The 20,053-nt window shown below is 52.5% G+C and overlaps 1 protein-coding gene across 7 annotated transcripts in view; it reads left to right on the top strand.

Annotated features, from left to right (window-relative positions):
* The window catches only part of LOC129854461 (adenylate cyclase type 2-like), a 97,693-nt gene that overhangs the window by 76,159 nt on the left and 1,481 nt on the right, over positions 1 to 20,053 (top strand). For 4 of the 7 annotated variants that reach the window (XM_055921522.1, XM_055921525.1, XM_055921526.1 and 1 more), the window contains 12 exons: positions 8,474 to 8,551; positions 8,868 to 8,937; positions 10,819 to 10,916; positions 11,087 to 11,171; positions 11,901 to 12,038; positions 12,272 to 12,376; positions 12,670 to 12,854; positions 13,123 to 13,237; positions 13,483 to 13,683; positions 17,553 to 17,699; positions 17,812 to 17,919; positions 19,703 to 19,817. In XM_055921522.1, the coding sequence (XP_055777497.1) occupies positions 8,474 to 8,551; positions 8,868 to 8,937; positions 10,819 to 10,916; positions 11,087 to 11,171; positions 11,901 to 12,038; positions 12,272 to 12,376; positions 12,670 to 12,854; positions 13,123 to 13,237; positions 13,483 to 13,683; positions 17,553 to 17,699; positions 17,812 to 17,919; positions 19,703 to 19,817 (1,445 nt within the window). The remainder of the gene's footprint in view (positions 1 to 8,473; positions 8,552 to 8,867; positions 8,938 to 10,818; positions 10,917 to 11,086; positions 11,172 to 11,900; positions 12,039 to 12,271; positions 12,377 to 12,669; positions 12,855 to 13,122; positions 13,238 to 13,482; positions 13,684 to 17,552; positions 17,700 to 17,811; positions 17,920 to 19,702; positions 19,818 to 20,053) is intronic. The other 3 variants (XM_055921524.1, XM_055921527.1, XM_055921528.1) reach the window with 1 other exon arrangement.

A 20,053-nucleotide genomic window follows, 5' to 3' on the forward strand; every position in this document is an offset into this window, starting at 1 on the left:
TGTCTACGTGTCGGTCGGTCTGTCTACGTGTCGGTCGGTCTGTCTACGTGTCGGTCGGTCTGTCTGTGTCAGTCTGTCGATCTGTCTGTTTGCGTGTCGGTCTGTGTGTCGGTCGGTCTGCTTGTCGGTCGGTGTGTCTGTCTGCGTGTCGGTCGGTCTGCGTGTTGGTCGGTCGCTCGGTCTGCTTGTCGGTCTGTCTGCGTGTCGGTCGGTCGCTCGGTCTGCTTGTCGGTCGGTCTGTCTGCGTGTCGGTCGGTCTGTCTGCGTGTCGGTCGGTCTGTCTGCGTGTCGGTCGGTCTGTCTGCGTGTCGGTCGGTCTGTCTGCGTGTCGGTCGGTCTGTCTGCGTGTCGGTCGGTCTGTCTGCGTGTCGGTCGGTCTGTCTGCGTGTCGGTCGGTCTGTCTGCGTGTCGGTCGGTCTGTCTGCGTGTCGGTCGGTCTGTCTGCGTGTCGGTCAGTCTGTCTGCGTGTCGGTCAGTCTGTCTGCGTGTCGGTCAGTCTGTCTGCGTGTCGGTCAGTCTGTCTGCGTGTCGGTCAGTCTGTCTGCGTGTCGGTCTGTCGGTCTGCGTGTCGGTCTGTCGGTCTGCGTGTCGGTCGGTCGGTCTGTCTGCTTGTCGGTCGGTGTGTCTGTCTGCGTGTCGGTCGGTCTGCGTGTCGGTCGGTCGCTCGGTCTGCTTGTCGGTCTGTCTGCGTGTCGGTCGGTCGCTCGGTCTGCTTGTCGGTCGGTCTGTCTGCGTGTCGGTCGGTCTGTCTGCGTGTCGGTCGGTCTGTCTGCGTGTCGGTCGGTCTGTCTGCATGTCGGTCGGTCTGTCTGCGTGTCGGTCGGTCTGTCTGCGTGTCGGTCGGTCTGTCTGCGTGTCGGTCGGTCTGTCTGCGTGTCGGTCGGTCTGTCTGCGTGTCGGTCGGTCTGTCTGCGTGTCGGTCGGTCTGTCTGCGTGTCGGTCGGTCTGTCTGCGTGTCGGTCGGTCTGTCTGCGTGTCGGTCGGTCTGTCTGTCTGCGTGTCGGTATGTTGGTCTGCGTGTCGGTCGGTCTGTCTGTCTGTCGGTCTGAGTGTCGGTCGGTCTGCGTGTTGGCCGGTCGGTCGGTCTGCGTGTCGGCCGGTCTGAGTGTCGGCCGGTCTGAGTGTCGGCCGGTCTGAGTGTCGGCCGGTCTGAGTGTCGGCCGGTCTGAGTGTCGGCCGGTCTGAGTGTCGGCCGGTCTGAGTGTCGGCCGGTCTGCGTGTCGGTCGGTCTGCGTGTCGGCCGGTCTGAGTGTCGGCCGGTCTGAGTGTCGGCCGGTCTGAGTGTCGGTCGGTCTGAGTGTCGGTCGGTCTGAGTGTCGGTCGGTCTGAGTGTCGGTCGGTCTGAGTGTCGGTCGGTCTGAGTGTCGGTCGGTCTGAGTGTCGGTCGGTCTGAGTGTCGGTCGGTCTGAGTGTCGGTCGGTCTGAGTGTCGGTCGGTCTGAGTGTCGGTCGGTCTGAGTGTCGGTCGGTCTGAGTGTCGGTCGGTCTGCGTGTCGGTCGGTCTGCGTGTCGGCCGGTCGGTCTGTCTACGTGTCGGTCGGTCTGTCTACGTGTCGGTCTGTCTGCGTGTCGGTCGGTCTGTCTACGTGCGAGTCAGTCGGTCTGTCTGTGTGTCTAGCTGTCGGTCTGCTTTTCTGTCGGTCTGCCTGCGTGTCGGTTAGTCGGTCTGTCTGCGTGTCGGTCTGTCTGCGTGTCGGTCAGTCGGTCTGTCTGCGTGTTGGTCAGTCGGTCTGTCTGCGTCTCGGTCAGTCGGTCTGTCTGTGTGTCGGTCAGTTGGTCTGTCTGAGTGCCGGTCGGTCGATCTGCATGTTGGTCTGTGTGTCGGTCGGTCTGCGTGTTGGTCTGTGTGTCGGTCGGTATGTCTGTCTGCGTGTCGGTCGGTCTGCGTGTCGGTCGGTCGCTCGGTCTGCTTGTCGGCCGGTCTGCTTGTCGGCCGGTCTGCTTGTCGGCCGGTCTGCTTGTCGGCCGGTCTGCTTGTCGGCCGGTCTGCTTGTCGGCCGGTCTGCTTGTCGGCCGGTCTGCTTGTCAGCCGGTCTGCTTGTCGGTCTGTCGGTGGGTCTGCGTTTCGGTCAGTCTGTCTGCGTGTCGGTCAGTCTGTCTGCGTGTCGGTATGTTGGTCTGCGTGTCGGTCGGTCAGTCTGTCTGCGTGTCGGTCAGTCTGTCTGCGTGTCGGTCAGTCTGTCTGCGTGTCGGTCTGTCTGTCTGCGTGTCGGTATGTCGGTCTGCGTGTCGGTCGGTGTGTCTGTCTGTGTGTCGGTCTGAGTGTCGGTAGGTCTGAGTGTCGGTAGGTCTGAGTGTCGGTAGGTCTGAGTGTCGGTCGGTCTGAGTGTCGGTCGGTCTGCGTGTCGGTCGGTCTGCGTGTCGGTCGGTCTGCGTGTCGGTCGGTCTGCGTGTCGGTCGGTCTGCGTGTCGGTCGGTCTGCGTGTCAGGCGGTCTGCGTGTCGGTCGGTCTGCGTGTCGGTCGGTCTGCGTGTTGGCCGGTCGGTCTGCGTGTCGGTCGGTCGGTCTGCGTGTCGGTCGGTCTGCATGTTGGCCGGTCGGTCGGTCTGCGTGTCGGTCGGTCTGAGTGTCGGTCGGTCGGTCTGTCTGCGTGTCGGTCGGTCGGTCTGTCTGCGTGTCGGTCTGTCTGCGTGTCGGCCGGTCGGTCTGTCTGCGTGTCGGCCGGTCGGTCTGTCTGCGTGTCGGCCGGTCGGTCTGTCTGCGTGTCGGCCGGTCGGTCTGTCTGCGTGTCGGCCGGTCGGTCTGTCTGCGTGTCGGCCGGTCGGTCTGTCTGCGTGTCGGCCGGTCTGTCTGCGTGTCGGCCGGTCTGTCTGCGTGTCGGCCGGTCTGTCTACGTGTCGGTCGGTCTGTCTACGTGTCGGTCGGTCTGTCTACGTGTCGGTCGGTCTGTCTGTGTCAGTCTGTCGATCTGTCTGTTTGCGTGTCGGTCTGCGTGTCGGTCAGTCGGTCTGTCTGCGTGTCGGTCGGTCTGTCTACGTGCGTGTCGGTCGGTCTGTCTGGCTGTCGGTCTGCTTTTCTGTCGGTCTGCCTGCGTGTCGGTTAGTCGGTCTGTCTGCGTGTCGGGCAGTCGGTCTGTCTGCGTGTCGGTCAGTTGGTCTGTCTGAGTGCCGGTCGGTCTGAGTGCCGGTCGGTCGGTCTGCATGTTGGTCTGTGTGTCGGTCGGTCTGCGTGTTGGTCTGTGTGTCGGTCGGTATGTCTGTCTGCGTGTCGGTCGGTCGCTCGGTCTGCTTGTCGGCCGGTCTGCTTGTCGGCCGGTCTGCTTGTCGGCCGGTCTGCTTGTCGGCCGGTCTGCTTGTCGGCCGGTCTGCTTGTCGGCCGGTCTGCTTGTCGGCCGGTCTGCTTGTCGGCCGGTCTGCTTGTCGGCCGGTCTGCTTGTCGGTCGGTCTGCTTGTCGGTCTGTCGGTGGGTCTGCGTGTCGGTCGGTCTGCGTGTCGATCGGTCGGTCTGCGTGTCGGTCAGTCTGTCTGCGTGTCGGTCAGTCTGTCTGCGTGTCGGTCAGTCTGTCTGCGTGTCGGTCAGTCTGTCTGCGTGTCGGTCAGTCTGTCTGCGTGTCGGTCTGTGTGTCAGTATGTCAGTCTGCGTGTCGGTCGGTATGTCGGTCTGCGTGTCGGTCGGTCTGTCTGAGTGTCGGTCGGTCGGTCTGTCTGAGTGTCGGTCGGTCGGTCTGTCTGAGTGTCGGTCGGTCGGTCGGTCTGAGTGTCGGTCGGTCGGTCTGTCTGAGTGTCGGTCGGTCGGTCTGTCTGAGTGTCGGTCGGTCTGTCTGAGTGTCGGTCGGTCGGTCTGTCTGAGTGTCGGTCGGTCGGTCTGTCTGAGTGTCGGTCGGTCGGTCTGTCTGAGTGTCGGTCGGTCGGTCTGTCTGAGTGTCGGTCGGTCTGCCTGCGTGTCGGTCGGTCTGCCTGCGTGTCGGTCGGTCTGCCTGCGTGTCGGTCGGTCTGCCTGCGTGTCGGTCGGTCTGCCTGCGTGTCGGTCGGTCTGCCTGCGTGTCGGTCGGTCGGTCTGCCTGCGTGTCGGTCGGTCTGCCTGCCTGCCTGCGTGTCGGTCGGTCTGCCTGCGTGTCGGTCGGTCTGCCTGCGTGTCGGTCGGTCTGTCTACGTGTCGGTCGGTCTGTCTGTGTCAGTCTGTCGATCTGTCTGTTTGCGTGTCGGTCTGCGTGTCGGTCAGTCGGTCTGTCTGCGTGTCGGTCGGTCTGTCTACGTGCGTGTCGGTCTGTCTGGCTGTCGGTCTGCTTTTCTGTCGGTCTGCCTGCGTGTCGGTTAGTCGGTCTGTCTGCGTGTCGGTTAGTCGGTCTGTCTGCGTGTCGGGCAGTCGGTCTGTCTGCGTGTCGGTCAGTTGGTCTGTCTGAGTGCCGGTCGGTCTGAGTGCCGGTCGGTCGGTCTGCATGTTGGTCTGTGTGTCGGTCGGTCTGCGTGTTGGTCTGTGTGTCGGTCGGTATGTCTGTCTGCGTGTCGGTCGGTCGCTCGGTCTGCTTGTCGGCCGGTCTGCTTGTCGGCCGGTCTGCTTGTCGGCCGGTCTGCTTGTCGGCCGGTCTGCTTGTCGGCCGGTCTGCTTGTCGGCCGGTCTGCTTGTCGGTCGGTCTGCTTGTCGGTCTGTCGGTGGGTCTGCGTGTCGGTCGGTCTGCGTGTCGATCGGTCGGTCTGCGTGTCGGTCAGTCTGTCTGCGTGTCGGTCGGTCTGTCTGCGTGTCGGTCAGTCTGTCTGCGTGTCGGTCAGTCTGTCTGCGTGTCGGTCAGTCTGTCTGCGTGTCGGTCAGTCTGTCTGCGTGTCGGTCAGTCTGTCTGCGTGTCGGTCAGTCTGTCTGCGTGTCGGTCAGTCTGTCTGCGTGTCGGTCTGTGTGTCTGCGTGTCGGTCTGTGTGTCAGTGTGTCAGTCTGCGTGTCGGTCGGTATGTTGGTCTGCGTGTCGGTCGGTCTGTCTGAGTGTCGGTCGGTCGGTCTGTCTGAGTGTCGGTCGGTCGGTCTGTCTGAGTGTCGGTCGGTCGGTCTGTCTGAGTGTCGGTCGGTCGGTCTGTCTGAGTGTCGGTCGGTCGGTCTGTCTGAGTGTCGGTCGGTCTGCGTGTCGGTCGGTCTGCGTGTCGGTCGGTCTGCCTGCGTGTCGGTCGGTCTGCCTGCGTGTCGGTCGGTCTGCCTGCGTGTCGGTCGGTCTGCCTGCGTGTCGGTCGGTCTGCCTGCGTGTCGGTCGGTCGGTCGGTCTGCCTGCCTGCCTGCCTGCGTGTCGGTCGGTCTGCCTGCGTGTCGGTCTGCCTGCGTGTCGGTCTGCCTGCGTGTCGGTCGGTCTGCCTGCGTGTCGGTATGTCGGTCTGCGTGTCGGTCGGTGTGTCTGTCTGTGTGTCGGTCTGAGTGTCGGTAGGTCTGAGTGTCGGTAGGTCTGAGTGTCGGTAGGTCTGAGTGTCGGTCGGTCTGAGTGTCGGTCGGTCTGCGTGTCGGTCGGTCTGCGTGTCGGTCGGTCTGCGTGTCGGTCGGTCTGCGTGTCGGTCGGTCTGCGTGTCGGTCGGTCTGCGTGTCAGGCGGTCTGCGTGTCGGTCGGTCTGCGTGTCGGTCGGTCTGCATGTTGGCCGGTCGGTCGGTCTGCGTGTCGGTCGGTCTGAGTGTCGGTCGGTCGGTCTGTCTGCGTGTCGGTCGGTCGGTCTGTCTGCGTGTCGGTCTGTCTGCGTGTCGGCCGGTCGGTCTGTCTGCGTGTCGGCCGGTCGGTCTGTCTGCGTGTCGGCCGGTCGGTCTGTCTGCGTGTCGGCCGGTCGGTCTGTCTGCGTGTCGGCCGGTCGGTCTGTCTGCGTGTCGGCCGGTCGGTCTGTCTGCGTGTCGGCCGGTCTGTCTGCGTGTCGGCCGGTCTGTCTGCGTGTCGGCCGGTCTGTCTACGTGTCGGTCGGTCTGTCTACGTGTCGGTCGGTCTGTCTACGTGTCGGTCGGTCTGTCTGTGTCAGTCTGTCGATCTGTCTGTTTGCGTGTCGGTCTGCGTGTCGGTCAGTCGGTCTGTCTGCGTGTCGGTCGGTCTGTCTACGTGCGTGTCGGTCGGTCTGTCTGGCTGTCGGTCTGCTTTTCTGTCGGTCTGCCTGCGTGTCGGTTAGTCGGTCTGTCTGCGTGTCGGGCAGTCGGTCTGTCTGCGTGTCGGTCAGTTGGTCTGTCTGAGTGCCGGTCGGTCTGAGTGCCGGTCGGTCGGTCTGCATGTTGGTCTGTGTGTCGGTCGGTCTGCGTGTTGGTCTGTGTGTCGGTCGGTATGTCTGTCTGCGTGTCGGTCGGTCGCTCGGTCTGCTTGTCGGCCGGTCTGCTTGTCGGCCGGTCTGCTTGTCGGCCGGTCTGCTTGTCGGCCGGTCTGCTTGTCGGCCGGTCTGCTTGTCGGCCGGTCTGCTTGTCGGCCGGTCTGCTTGTCGGCCGGTCTGCTTGTCGGCCGGTCTGCTTGTCGGTCGGTCTGCTTGTCGGTCTGTCGGTGGGTCTGCGTGTCGGTCGGTCTGCGTGTCGATCGGTCGGTCTGCGTGTCGGTCAGTCTGTCTGCGTGTCGGTCAGTCTGTCTGCGTGTCGGTCAGTCTGTCTGCGTGTCGGTCAGTCTGTCTGCGTGTCGGTCAGTCTGTCTGCGTGTCGGTCTGTGTGTCAGTATGTCAGTCTGCGTGTCGGTCGGTATGTCGGTCTGCGTGTCGGTCGGTCTGTCTGAGTGTCGGTCGGTCGGTCTGTCTGAGTGTCGGTCGGTCGGTCTGTCTGAGTGTCGGTCGGTCGGTCGGTCTGAGTGTCGGTCGGTCGGTCTGTCTGAGTGTCGGTCGGTCGGTCTGTCTGAGTGTCGGTCGGTCTGTCTGAGTGTCGGTCGGTCGGTCTGTCTGAGTGTCGGTCGGTCGGTCTGTCTGAGTGTCGGTCGGTCGGTCTGTCTGAGTGTCGGTCGGTCTGCCTGCGTGTCGGTCGGTCTGCCTGCGTGTCGGTCGGTCTGCCTGCGTGTCGGTCGGTCTGCCTGCGTGTCGGTCGGTCTGCCTGCGTGTCGGTCGGTCTGCCTGCGTGTCGGTCGGTCGGTCTGCCTGCGTGTCGGTCGGTCTGCCTGCCTGCCTGCGTGTCGGTCGGTCTGCCTGCGTGTCGGTCGGTCTGCCTGCGTGTCGGTCGGTCTGTCTACGTGTCGGTCGGTCTGTCTGTGTCAGTCTGTCGATCTGTCTGTTTGCGTGTCGGTCTGCGTGTCGGTCAGTCGGTCTGTCTGCGTGTCGGTCGGTCTGTCTACGTGCGTGTCGGTCTGTCTGGCTGTCGGTCTGCTTTTCTGTCGGTCTGCCTGCGTGTCGGTTAGTCGGTCTGTCTGCGTGTCGGTTAGTCGGTCTGTCTGCGTGTCGGGCAGTCGGTCTGTCTGCGTGTCGGTCAGTTGGTCTGTCTGAGTGCCGGTCGGTCTGAGTGCCGGTCGGTCGGTCTGCATGTTGGTCTGTGTGTCGGTCGGTCTGCGTGTTGGTCTGTGTGTCGGTCGGTATGTCTGTCTGCGTGTCGGTCGGTCGCTCGGTCTGCTTGTCGGCCGGTCTGCTTGTCGGCCGGTCTGCTTGTCGGCCGGTCTGCTTGTCGGCCGGTCTGCTTGTCGGCCGGTCTGCTTGTCGGCCGGTCTGCTTGTCGGTCGGTCTGCTTGTCGGTCTGTCGGTGGGTCTGCGTGTCGGTCGGTCTGCGTGTCGATCGGTCGGTCTGCGTGTCGGTCAGTCTGTCTGCGTGTCGGTCGGTCTGTCTGCGTGTCGGTCAGTCTGTCTGCGTGTCGGTCAGTCTGTCTGCGTGTCGGTCAGTCTGTCTGCGTGTCGGTCAGTCTGTCTGCGTGTCGGTCAGTCTGTCTGCGTGTCGGTCAGTCTGTCTGCGTGTCGGTCAGTCTGTCTGCGTGTCGGTCTGTGTGTCTGCGTGTCGGTCTGTGTGTCAGTGTGTCAGTCTGCGTGTCGGTCGGTATGTTGGTCTGCGTGTCGGTCGGTCTGTCTGAGTGTCGGTCGGTCGGTCTGTCTGAGTGTCGGTCGGTCGGTCTGTCTGAGTGTCGGTCGGTCGGTCTGTCTGAGTGTCGGTCGGTCGGTCTGTCTGAGTGTCGGTCGGTCGGTCTGTCTGAGTGTCGGTCGGTCTGAGTGTCGGTCGGTCTGCGTGTCGGTCGGTCTGCCTGCGTGTCGGTCGGTCTGCCTGCGTGTCGGTCGGTCTGCCTGCGTGTCGGTCGGTCTGCCTGCGTGTCGGTCGGTCTGCCTGCGTGTCGGTCGGTCGGTCTGCCTGCCTGCCTGCCTGCGTGTCGGTCGGTCTGCCTGCGTGTCGGTCTGCCTGCGTGTCGGTCTGCCTGCGTGTCGGTCGGTCTGCCTGCGTGTCGGTCGGTCTGCCTGCGTGTCGGTCGGTCGGTCGGTCTGCCTGCCTGCCTGCGTGTCGGTCGGTCTGCCTGCGTGTCGGTCTGCCTGCGTGTCGGTCTGCCTGCGTGTCGGTCGGTCTGCCTGCGTGTCGGTCGGTCTATGTAAAATGTCGGTCTCTGTGTGTCTGCTAGTCTACCTCTTCCTTATTGTCTGAGTGTTTTACAGGAACAAGTCCCAGAAGAGCAAGTTTGATGAGGAGCTGCACAATGAGATGACCACCACCATCGATGAGCTCAGCAGCAAGTGAGTCTCTATAGTCACTAAATAGTCAAGACATTCAGAGAATAGTCACTAGGTGGGACCACAAGTTTAAGCCTAAACTCAGAATTAAGGGTCTAATGTTATCTAATCTTCCTAGCCACCAACATATCCCTTGAGAAAAGTCTTATTTAGCCAATTGTGAATAATATTGACAAAGATGAGTCAAAGCTATCTGAAAATGTATTTTCATTTTCAACTCATATTGAGTTGTAAAAATAGAGAGCTTGCACTCACTCAAACACACCCATCCACTCTTTCACACACTCTTCCTCACACTCTCTCCCCATGTGACCTCCAGGCAGTGGGTGAAGTCTGAGGAGATTAGCAGTCTGGCTGTGTGGTTCCCTAAGAAAGAGCTGGAGAAACAGGTGAGTGTTTGTCTCAGAGCTGTCTAGACACCGTTGAGAGGAGCATTGCTGTCCTAGTATACACTGTAGTAGGTACATCTCCACAATGAAAATCTCTAGAACCTTATAGATACAATATAAAGACATATCAGTTGTCTCTGGAATGACTACATGTAACTATCAATTGACAGACTCTATGGTCTTCATACACTGGAAAGGAGCCTTACTGTCCTAATATACAACATGTACAATGGCAATGTCAAGAGCCTTTATGTAAGATACAGTATAAAGAAAAACATTCATACATGACATTTTAGTTCCTAACCCTTACAACATGCTAAATGTTATATCGGAATCTATTTCTTTGGCTCAATCTCTTGATATCTCTGATTAGCCTACACAGACCACACCTTCTCTTAGTGCTTTCGAAAAGTATTCAGACCCCTTTCCTTGTTTCCACATTTTGTTACGTTACAGCCTTATTTTAAAATTGATTAAAAAAAAATTCCCCCTCATCAATCTACAAACAATACTCCATAATGACAAAGCAAAAACAGGTTTTTAGAAATTTCTGCAAATGTATTAAAAATTAAAAGATACCTTTTTTACATAAGTATTCAGACCATTTTCTATGAGACTTAAAATTGAGCTCAGGTGCATTCTGTTTCATTTGATCATCCTTGAGATGTTTCTGCAAATGATTGGAATCCATCTGTGGTAAATTTAATTGATCCCACAGTTGACAGTGCATGTCAGAGCAAAAACCAAGCCATGAGGTTAAAGGAATTGTCCTAGGAGCTCCGAGACAGGATTGTGTAGAGGCACAGATCTGGGGAAGGGTATCAAAACATTCTGCAGCATTGAGGGTCCCCAAGAACACAGTGGCCTCTATCATTCTTAAATGGAAGAAGTTCGTAACTACCAAGACTCTTCCTAGAGCTGGCCACCCGGCCAAACTGAGCAATCGGGGGAGAAGGGCCTTGGTCCCTCTGACAGAGCTCCAGAGTTCCTCTGTGGAGATGGGAGAACCTTCCACAAGGACAACCATCTCTGCAGCACTCTACCAAATAGGCCTTTATGGTAGAGTGGCTAGACGGAAGCCACTCCTCTATAAAAGGCACATGACAGCTCGCTTGGAGTTTGCCTAAAGGACTCACAGACCATGAGAAACAAGATTCTCTGGTCTGATGAAACCAAGATTGAACTCTTTGACCTGAATGCCAAGCGTCACGCCTGGAGGAAACCTGGCACCATCCCTACTGTGAAGCATGGTGGTGGCAGCATCATGTTGTATGGATGTTTTTCAGCTGCAGGGACTGTGAGACTGAACAACCCTAATTACACAGCCAAAGCAATGTAGGAGTGGCTTCGGGACAAGTGTCTGAATGTCCTTGAGTGGCCCAGCCAGAGCATGGACTTGAACCCGATAAAACATCTCTGGAGAGACCTGAAAATAGCTGTGCAGAGACGCTCCCCATCCAACCTGACAGAGCTTGAGAGGATCTGCAGAGAAGAATGGGAGAAACTCCCACAATACAGGTGTGCCAAGCTTTTAGCGTCATACCCAAGAAGACTCAAGGCTGTAATCGCTGCCAAAGGTGCTTCAACAAAGTACTGAGTAAAGGGTCTGAATACTGATGTAAATGCCATATTTTGATTTTGTTTTTAAGAAACTTGCAAACATTCTAAAAAACTGTTTTTGCTTTGTCATTATGGGGTATTGTGTGCCGATTGATAAAGAAATATTTTTTTTAAATCAATTTTAGAATAAGGCTGTAATGTAACAAAAAGTGGGAAAAGTCAAGGGGTCTGAATACTTTCCGAATGCACTATACATACTGTAAAAACTGTGTTCTTAGTATTTGTGAGAGGTTCAAACATGACTTCTTCTTTCCTCCCCAGTACCGAGCCATTGATCTGCCCATGTTCAAGCACTACATCGGCTGTGCCACCTTCATCTTCTTCTGCATCTTTGTGGTTCAGATGTTTGTGACAAAAGAGTGAGTGATTTTCCCTTGTGGCTATAAGAAACATATTTCTCAACCGATATTGACTGGTACAGTAGTAATAATCGTTGTTCCTCTTAAACCATGGAAACAATAATGGCATGACAACCAGTATTTGAACTTTTGGGATTCAGTGTTGGATCTTTTCCCTTCCTGTCCCTCAGTTCCAAAATGTTGGGAATGTCATTTGGAGTCCTGGCCTGTGTCCTCCTGTTGACCCTGGGCATCTGTTTCGCAGGTCACCTGCAGGTCAGTGGGAGTTTTAGGCTTAGGTCACAACAAGCCCTATTTCTGGACAGGGCAAGGCTTAGTTGACTGTGTGTGGGGGTGGGGTACTGTGTGTGTGTATTTCTTACTGTGACAGTGGAAACACGCTTTCTGGCTAGGATGCATAAGTTCTTCCATCTATCCCTGGGTCTTTTCCTGTGAAGCTGTACGTTGATGTTATGTGGCCATTGACAGCTGGTGCATACCATCTCAATGCCATGGTGCAGAGAGACAGGCAGTGTAGTTTTTACATTCACTAGTCAGAGATACACCGAGTGTACAAAACATTAGGAACACCTTCCTACTATCATACCCCATTCAAAGGCACTTAAATATTTTGTCTTGACCATTCACCCTCGGAATGACACATACACAATCCATGTCTCAAGGCTTAAAAATTATTCTTTAACTGGTCTCCTCCCCTTCATCTACACTAATTTAAAGTGGATTTAACAGAAGACATCAATAAGGGATCATAGCTTTCACTTGTTCAGTCTATTTCATGGAAAGAGCAGTTGTTCCTAATGTCTTGTACACTCAGTGTATTATCCTGTCTTTCTGAAAATAGACTGAACATTCAGTGCTGCTGTGTTAGTAAGTCGCACATTGTCTCTTCCATGCATTTCACCCCCCATATACACACTCATCTCTTCCCCTCCTATCCACTCCTCCTCTCCCATGGCTGGATGCCTCGCTCCTCCCACAACTCAGCGGTTGTTTCCGGAGAAGTTGTCGTCCTGCCAGTGGCTGCCTGCTGTGTCTGAGGCAGTGGTCAAGAGGCCGTGTGTGCGCCTCCCTCTGGTCATTATCACCACTGCGGTCATCATCATCCTAGCAGTCTTCAACCTGGTAAGTTAACGCAACAACTCACTCTCTCACTGATTAAACAGACAACAGAATGCCATCACGTGTACATGCAATTACATAAACCTTTAATAGCAACAAGAGCATTAGCTTCTTATTGTAAGAAGAACATCAAGTCATCAACAGACATGCCAATAACACATGCTTCACAGTCTTTTTGTTTTCAGTCAGACCCACTTAGCGGTTGACTGTCAATCAAATCTTCTTGTTCCCTCTAGTGCTTCATCCAGACAAAGTCACCGTGTGATATCAATGGTAACCCTGATCTGATTCGATCTGACAACTCCAGTGAGCAGCATCCAGGCAGCCTGTTCTACCTGCCGGTGAGTGATGCCTACAATATACCTCACTAACAGGTCTTCTGTACTCAGCTGATAGAGCACGGCACGCTTGCAACACACAGTTATGAAATTATACTTTCCATTTCAGTGTTTTTATTGTTGTTTGCAAATATATACTCAGCCATTTCAAATAAATATAATCAATTACAAATAATAAACATTGAAATGAAGAACTGGCACTTTCCATGGTCTCCTCACTCCATTATCTCTCTCTCTCTCTCTCTCTCTCTCTCTCTCTCTCTCTCTCGGTCTCTCTCTCTCCATCTCTCTCTCAGTACTCTGTGTTCAGCTGTATCCTGGCTCTCATAGCTTGTGGAGTGTTCCTGAGGGTGAGCTTTGAGCTCAAAGTGGTCTTCCTCATCCTGGCCTCCACAGCCTACTACATCATCATCCTCAGCGCCAAGGCTGGTCTCTTCAGCTGCTATGGACAAATGCTTTACAACCAACTCAATGAAAACAGGTACTATAGCATGTGTTGTGTACCAGGCCTGGGGTAGATTCAGTTTTCAATTCAAGAAGTCATTCAGGAACATTTATATATTATTAAGTCATTTCTGATTTGTTTTCTATGAAGGTTGTCTCAATTCATTCATTGAATTTCAATCCACTTACTGAATTGACCCCAACACTGTTCTGTACTGTGCATCAAACACCTGGTACTATATCCTACCTGGTTTATACAGAGCTTTACTTTAGATTACCTCTAACCCCTGAGCTCTGTGTTCCAGAACTGAGGACTCTGGGACCATCCTGAGAGCGTTGGGGCTGGTCAAACACCCTGAGGTGATGAGCTGCATATACATCACCTTGTTCCTGGTCACCATGCTCATCATCTCACAACAGGTCAGGACATGTTCCTCTACTTTGTTGGCCTCTGTTCTCATCTCATTGTTTTGTCCCCTCTCTTCCCCTACCCCTCTCTTCCTCTACCCCTCTCTTCTCCTACCCCTCTCTTCTCCTACCCCTCTCTTCTCCTACCCCACTCTTCTCCTACCCCCCTCTTCCACTACCCCTCTCTTCCTCTACCCCCCTCTTCCACTACCTCTTTCCTTTTACTACTAAATTACCACATCACTTCTGTCCCGTAGAATGAGTCATGCTTCCGCCAGGACTTCCTTCTGAAGAACAAGAACCGTACGGAGCAGGATGAGATCGAGACCAGGGAGAACCTGAACCGCCTGCTCCTGGAGAACGTGCTGCCGGCCCATGTGGCTGCGCTGTTTGTTGGGGAGAATAAAAAGAACGAGGTGGGATTCCTCACAAACACTTTACTTACTGAGAAGTACAAGGTAGGAGTCCAGGATGGATGACTGGTAGTCGACTGAGTCCAACTCATCCTCCCCTCCTCCTCCTCCTCCTCCTATCTGCACTGGGGTCCCATCTCCACTGGCCTGCACTCACTGAAGCTTAGTGGGAAACACTTAGTAGTGGAATTGATTGGATTTACTTGTAAATGGTTTATTACGATTTCCAGTAGTGTGGTTAGTGGTTAAGGGATGGAACCCCCAGGGTAAGGACGGTCCCACTTCTATGGATCATTGTACCGTATATCAGTGCCTGTCTCACCCCACCTACCAACCCACAGCTCCATGAATCAGCCCCTTCATCGGAATTGTGATTTGTGATGTCATTTTTGTGTCAGCATGTTAGAGACAGAGCCACTGCATTCTTACAGCAACATCCTCAACTCCTACTACCCCTACTCAGTCACTCTCAAATAGTCCACATCCACGTCCTCAACTCCTACTACCCCTACTCACAGTCACTCTCAAATAGTCCACATCAATGTCCTCAACTCCTACTACCCCTACTCAGTCACTCTCAAATAGTCCACATTCACATCCTCAACTCCTACTACCCCTACTCACAGTCACTCTCAAATAGTCCACATCAATGTCCTCAACTCCTACTACCCCTACTCACAGTCACTCTCAAATAGTCCACATCAACGTCCTCAACTCCTACTACCCCTACTCAGTCACTCTCAAATAGTCCACATCAACGTCCTCAACTCCTGCTGCCCCTACTCACAGTCACTCTCAAATAGTCCACATTCAACGTCCTCAACTTCTGCTGCCCCTACTCTCAGCCACTCTCAAATAGTCCACATTCAACATCCTCAACTCCTACTACCCCTACAGTCACTCTCAAATAGTCCACATTCAACATCCTCAACTCCTGCTGCCCCTACTCACAGTCACTCTCAAATAGTCCACATCAACGTCCTCAACTCCTGCTGCCCCTACTCACAGTCACTCTCAAACAGTCCACATCAACGTCCTCAACTTCTGCTGCCCCTACTCTCAGCCACTCTCAAATAGTCCACATTCAACATCCTCAACTTCTGCTGCCCCTACTCTCAGCCACTCTCAAGTAGTCCACATTCAACATCCTCAACTCCTGCTGCCCCTACACAGTCACTCTCAAATAGTCCACATTCAACATCCTCAACTCCTACTACCCCTACTCACAGTCACTCTCAAATAGTCCACATTCAACATCCTCAACTCCTGCTGCCCCTACTCTCAGCCACTCTCAAATAGTCCACATTCAACATCCTCAACTCCTGCTGCCCCTACTCTCAGCCACTCTCAAATAGTCCACATTCAACATCCTCAACTCCTGCTGCCCCTACTCTCAGCCACTCTCAAATAGTCCACATTCAACATCCTCAACTCCTGCTGCCCCTACTCAGTCACTCTCAAATAGTCCACATTCAACATCCTCAACTCCTACTACCCCTACAGTCACTCTCAAATAGTCCACATTCAACATCCTCAACTCCTGCTGCCCCTACTCTCAGCCACTCTCAAATAGTCCACATTCAACATCCTCAACTCCTGCTGCCCCTACTCAGCCACTCTCAAGTAGTCCACATTCAACATCCTCAACTCCTGCTGCCCCTACACAGTCACTCTCAAATAGTCCACATTCAACATCCTCAACTCCTACTACCCCTACTCACAGTCACTCTCAAATAGTCCACATTCAACATCCTCAACTCCTGCTGCCCCTACTCTCAGCCACTCTCAAATAGTCCACATTCAACATCCTCAACTCCTGCTGCCCCTACTCTCAGCCACTCTCAAATAGTCCACATTCAACATCCTCAACTCCTGCTGCCCCTACTCTCAGCCACTCTCAAATAGTACACATTCAACATCCTCAACTCCTGCTGCCCCTACTCTCAGCCACTCTCAAATAGTCCACATTCAACATCCTCAACTCCTGCTGCCCCTACTCTCAGCCACTCTCAAATAGTCCACATTCAACATCCTCAACTCCTGCTGCCCCTACTCTCAGCCACTCTCAAATAGTCCACATTCAACATCCTCAACTCCTGCTGCCCCTACTCAGCCACTCTCAAATAGTCCACATTCAACATCCTCAACTCCTACTACCCCTACACACAGTCACTCTCAAATAGTCCACATTCAACATCCTCAACTCCTGCTGCCCCTACTCTCAGCCACTCTCAAATAGTCCACATTCAACATCCTCAACTCCTGCTGCCCCTACTCACAGTCACTCTCAAATAGTCCACATTCAACATCCTCAACTCCTGCTGCCCCTACTCTCAGCCACTCTCAAATAGTCCACATTCAACATCCTCAACTTTTGCTGCCCCTACTCTCAGCCACTCTCAAATAGTCCACATTCAACATCCTCAACTCCTACTACCCCTACTCAGTCACTCTCAAATAGTCCACATTCAACATCCTCAACTCCTGCTGCCCCTACTCTCAGCCACTCTCAAATAGTCCACATTCAACATCCTCAACTCCTACTACCCCTACTCAGTCACTCTCAAATAGTCCACATTCAACATCCTCAACTCCTGCTGCCCCTACTCAGTCACTCTCAAATAGTCCACATTCAACATCCTCAACTCCTACTACCCCTACACACAGTCACTCTCAAATAGTCCACATTCAACATCCTCAACTCCTACTACCCCTACACACAATCACTCTCAAATAGTCCACATCAACATCCTCAACTCCTACTGCCCGTACTCACAGTCACTCTCAAATAGTACACATTCAACATCCTCAACTCCTGCTGCCCCTACTCAGTCACTCTCAAATAGTACACATTCAACATCCTCAGCTCCTGCTGCCCCTACTCTCAGCCACTCTCAAATAGTCCACATGATACAGACATAAACACACTAGACAAACCACTGATAAGCAGAGTCACTTAATCAAAACAGTGTAACTAAAGTTAAAAGAAATTAACAATATTTATTCTGAACAATTTGACAATACTTTGTAATATATTTTTGTCTTACTTCATAAGATATGACAAACTTTCAGAAATTCAGAGCTTGGCCTACTTAACCGCTGAAGGCCATGGACATCCCCTCCACTATGATGTCTCCCTCACTCCGGCACTCCACAGCCCAGTCACAGTGTTATGACCAGCGTGTTACCTCTAAATCACCATGGACACTCTGACACACTTTGACTAAGGTCTTTAAGTCAGTGACAGAGAAAATAATTCAGCCTTTGTATAAATCTGGTTGAACTATTTACTCTTGACATGTTTTCTGGAAGCACATACACAACAGAACAGCTATGTGTGTTTGACATGTAGGTTACAGCCTGAGAAGTAGTCTACTGAAGCTGCTTCAGTTAAAGATGAGTGTTCATCAGCTTAGCTTGAACACTGCATATACCTGACAATAGTAATCCCAATTGATGACACATTGTCAAATCAAACAAACAACACAACAAAAAGCATGAGGGAAAAAAACGAGTATAAATATGCTTTGAAGTTTTCCTCAGAGATTTGACATCTAGGAGCAGAAGCATGGGACTTTGATGGCCTCCCTCTCTCCCAGAGAATGGGTTTTAGAGGCCCCGTTTAACATTGGCCCCTCTTGTACAGCCTAATCACTGGCCATTTCCTTGCCAGACGTCAACACAGTGAAAACAGTTTGGAACGTCTAGCACTGGAGGAACTGTTGTGAGTCTGTCCCTCTCATCATTCCGAATTGTCTTTCTCTTAAAGATGTGGCTCTGCTCTGTCTCTTAATATTTCTTGTGTGAACCTGAAACTTCCCTATATCTCTGTTGTGAAGTGTATGTCGATGTTCTTCTGCTTAGTGTTACTACATGGCATTGCCTCTTAAGTTGTACACCTCCTTCCTCCTCAGGATCTGTACTACAAGTCATATGACTGTGTGTGTGTGATGTTCGCCTCGGTACCGGACTTCAAAGAGTTCTACACGGAGTGTGACATCAACAAGGAAGGTCTGGAGTGTCTGAGGCTCCTCAACGAGATCATAGCAGACTTTGATGAGGTCAGAGAACCGCTGGCAGCCATCAACAAACAAAAATTGCACATGTCCCAGTAATAGAAATAAGTACACAGCTAACCCTGGCTCACACATCCACTTGTTTACCCACACACAGCTGCTGTCCAAGCCCAAATTCAGTGGAGTTGAGAAGATCAAGACCATCGGAAGCACTTATATGGCAGCCGCAGGGCTGAGTGGCACCCCAGGACAGGAGAATAACCAGGTAGCTACTAACTATTTGACCCAGGTCATGTGGAATGGGAGGGGGGTTACACAGCATGCAACTGTGCATACCTTTTGATTTTCTATACGATAGAACTTTACCATAAAACCTGGTTAACGACGCAGTATAGATAAAGTTGTGTATGTACAGTTGAAGTCGGAAGTTTACATACACCGTAGCCAAATACATTTAAACTCAGTTTTTCACAATTCCTGACATTTAATCTTAGTACAAATTCCCTGTCTTAGGTCAGTTAAGATCACCACTTTATTTTAAGAATGTGAAATGTCAGAATAATAGTGGAGAGAATGATTTATTTCAGATTTTATTTCTTTCATCACATTCCCAGTGGGTCAGAAGTTTACATACACTCAATTAGTATTTGGTAGCATTGTCTTTAAATTGTTTAACTTGGGTCAAATGTTGTGGGTAGCCTTCCACAAGCTTCCCACAATAAGTTGGGTGAAGTTTGGCCTATTCCTCCAGACAGAGCTGGTGTAACTGAGTCAGGTTGGTAGGCCTCTGCTCGCACACGCTTTTTCAGTTCTGCCCACAAATTTCTATAGGATTGAGGTCAGGGCTTTGTGATGGCCACTCCAATACCTTGACTTTGTTGTCCTTAAGCCATTTTGCCACAACTTTGGAAGTATGCTTGGGGTCATTGTCCATTTGGAAGACCCATTTGTGACCAAGCTTTAACTTCCTGACTGATGTCTTGAGATGTTGCTTCAATATATCCACATAATTTTCCCCCCTCATGATGTTATCTATTTTGTGAAGTGCACCAGTCCCTCCTGCAGCAAAGTACCCCCACAACATGATGCTGCCACCCCCGTGCTTCACGGTTGGGATGGTGTTCTTCTGCTTGCAAGCCTCCCCTTTTTTCCTCCAAGCATAAAGAGGGTCATTATGGCCAAACAGTTCTATTTTTGTTTCATCAGACCAGAGGACATTTTTCCAAAAAGTACGATCTTTGTCTCCATGTACAGTTGCAAACCGTAGTCTGGCTTTTTTATGGCGGTTTTGGAGCAGTGGCTTCTTCCTTGCTGAGCGGCCTTTCAGGTTATGTGGATATAGATACTTTTGTACCTGTTTCCTCCAGCATCTTCACTAGGTCCTTTGCTGTTCTGGGATTGATTTGCACTTTTCGCACCAAAGTACGTTCATCTCTAGGAGACAGAACGCATCTCCTTCCCGAGCGGTATGACGGCTGCGTGGTCCCATGGTGTTTATACCTGCGTACTATTGTTTGTACAGATGAACGTGGTACTTTCAGGCATTTGGAAATTGCTCCCAAGCATGAACCAGACTTCTGGAGGTTTACAATTTTTTTTCTGAGGTCTTGGCTGATTTATTTTGATTTTCCCATGATGTCAAGCAAAGAGGCACAGAGTTTGAAGGTAGGCCTTGAAATACATCCACAGGTACACCTCCAATTGACTCAAATTATGTCACTTAGCCTATCAGAAGCCATGACATAATTTTCTGGAATTTTCCAAGCTGTTTAAAGGCACAGTCAACTTAGTGTATGTTAACTTCTGACTAACTGGAATTGTGATACAGTGAAATAATCTGTCCGTAAACAATTGTTATGAAAATTACTTGTCATGCACAAAGTAGTTGTCCTAACCAACTTGCCAAAACTATAGTTTGTTAACAAGAAATTTGTGGAGTGGTTGAAAAACGAGTTTAATGACTCCAACCTAAGTGTATGTAAACTTCTGACTTTAACTGTAAGTAGTAGTGTCCTGTGTGTGGACTTTGATGAACTGTGTTGTTTCAGGATCGAGATAGGCAGCAGGCACAGATAGGGAACATGGTAGAGTTTGCCATTGCCCTCATTGGCAAGCTGGATGGCATCAACAGACACTCCTTCAACAGTTTTAGGCTGCGTGTGGGTGAGTAAAGCTTGGGCACTGGCCTGGGCATATATTAACTATATTCATTAACTACCCGTAACGTCTGCAATGTGTCTGGTTCTATCCATCTTTATTAGGGTTTCATTGGTTGTTATTCTAGTGCTAAGAGTTTTTCCTGAACACCTGCTCCTAACCTGGTCAGGAGAAATTGTGAGCTCTAGTTATACAACAAAACAATCCTGGCCCTGCGATACTCTATCTAACCACGTAGGAAG

This window comes from Salvelinus fontinalis, chromosome 4 (assembly GCF_029448725.1).
Source record: "Salvelinus fontinalis isolate EN_2023a chromosome 4, ASM2944872v1, whole genome shotgun sequence".
Classification (NCBI taxonomy): domain Eukaryota; kingdom Metazoa; phylum Chordata; class Actinopteri; order Salmoniformes; family Salmonidae; genus Salvelinus; species Salvelinus fontinalis.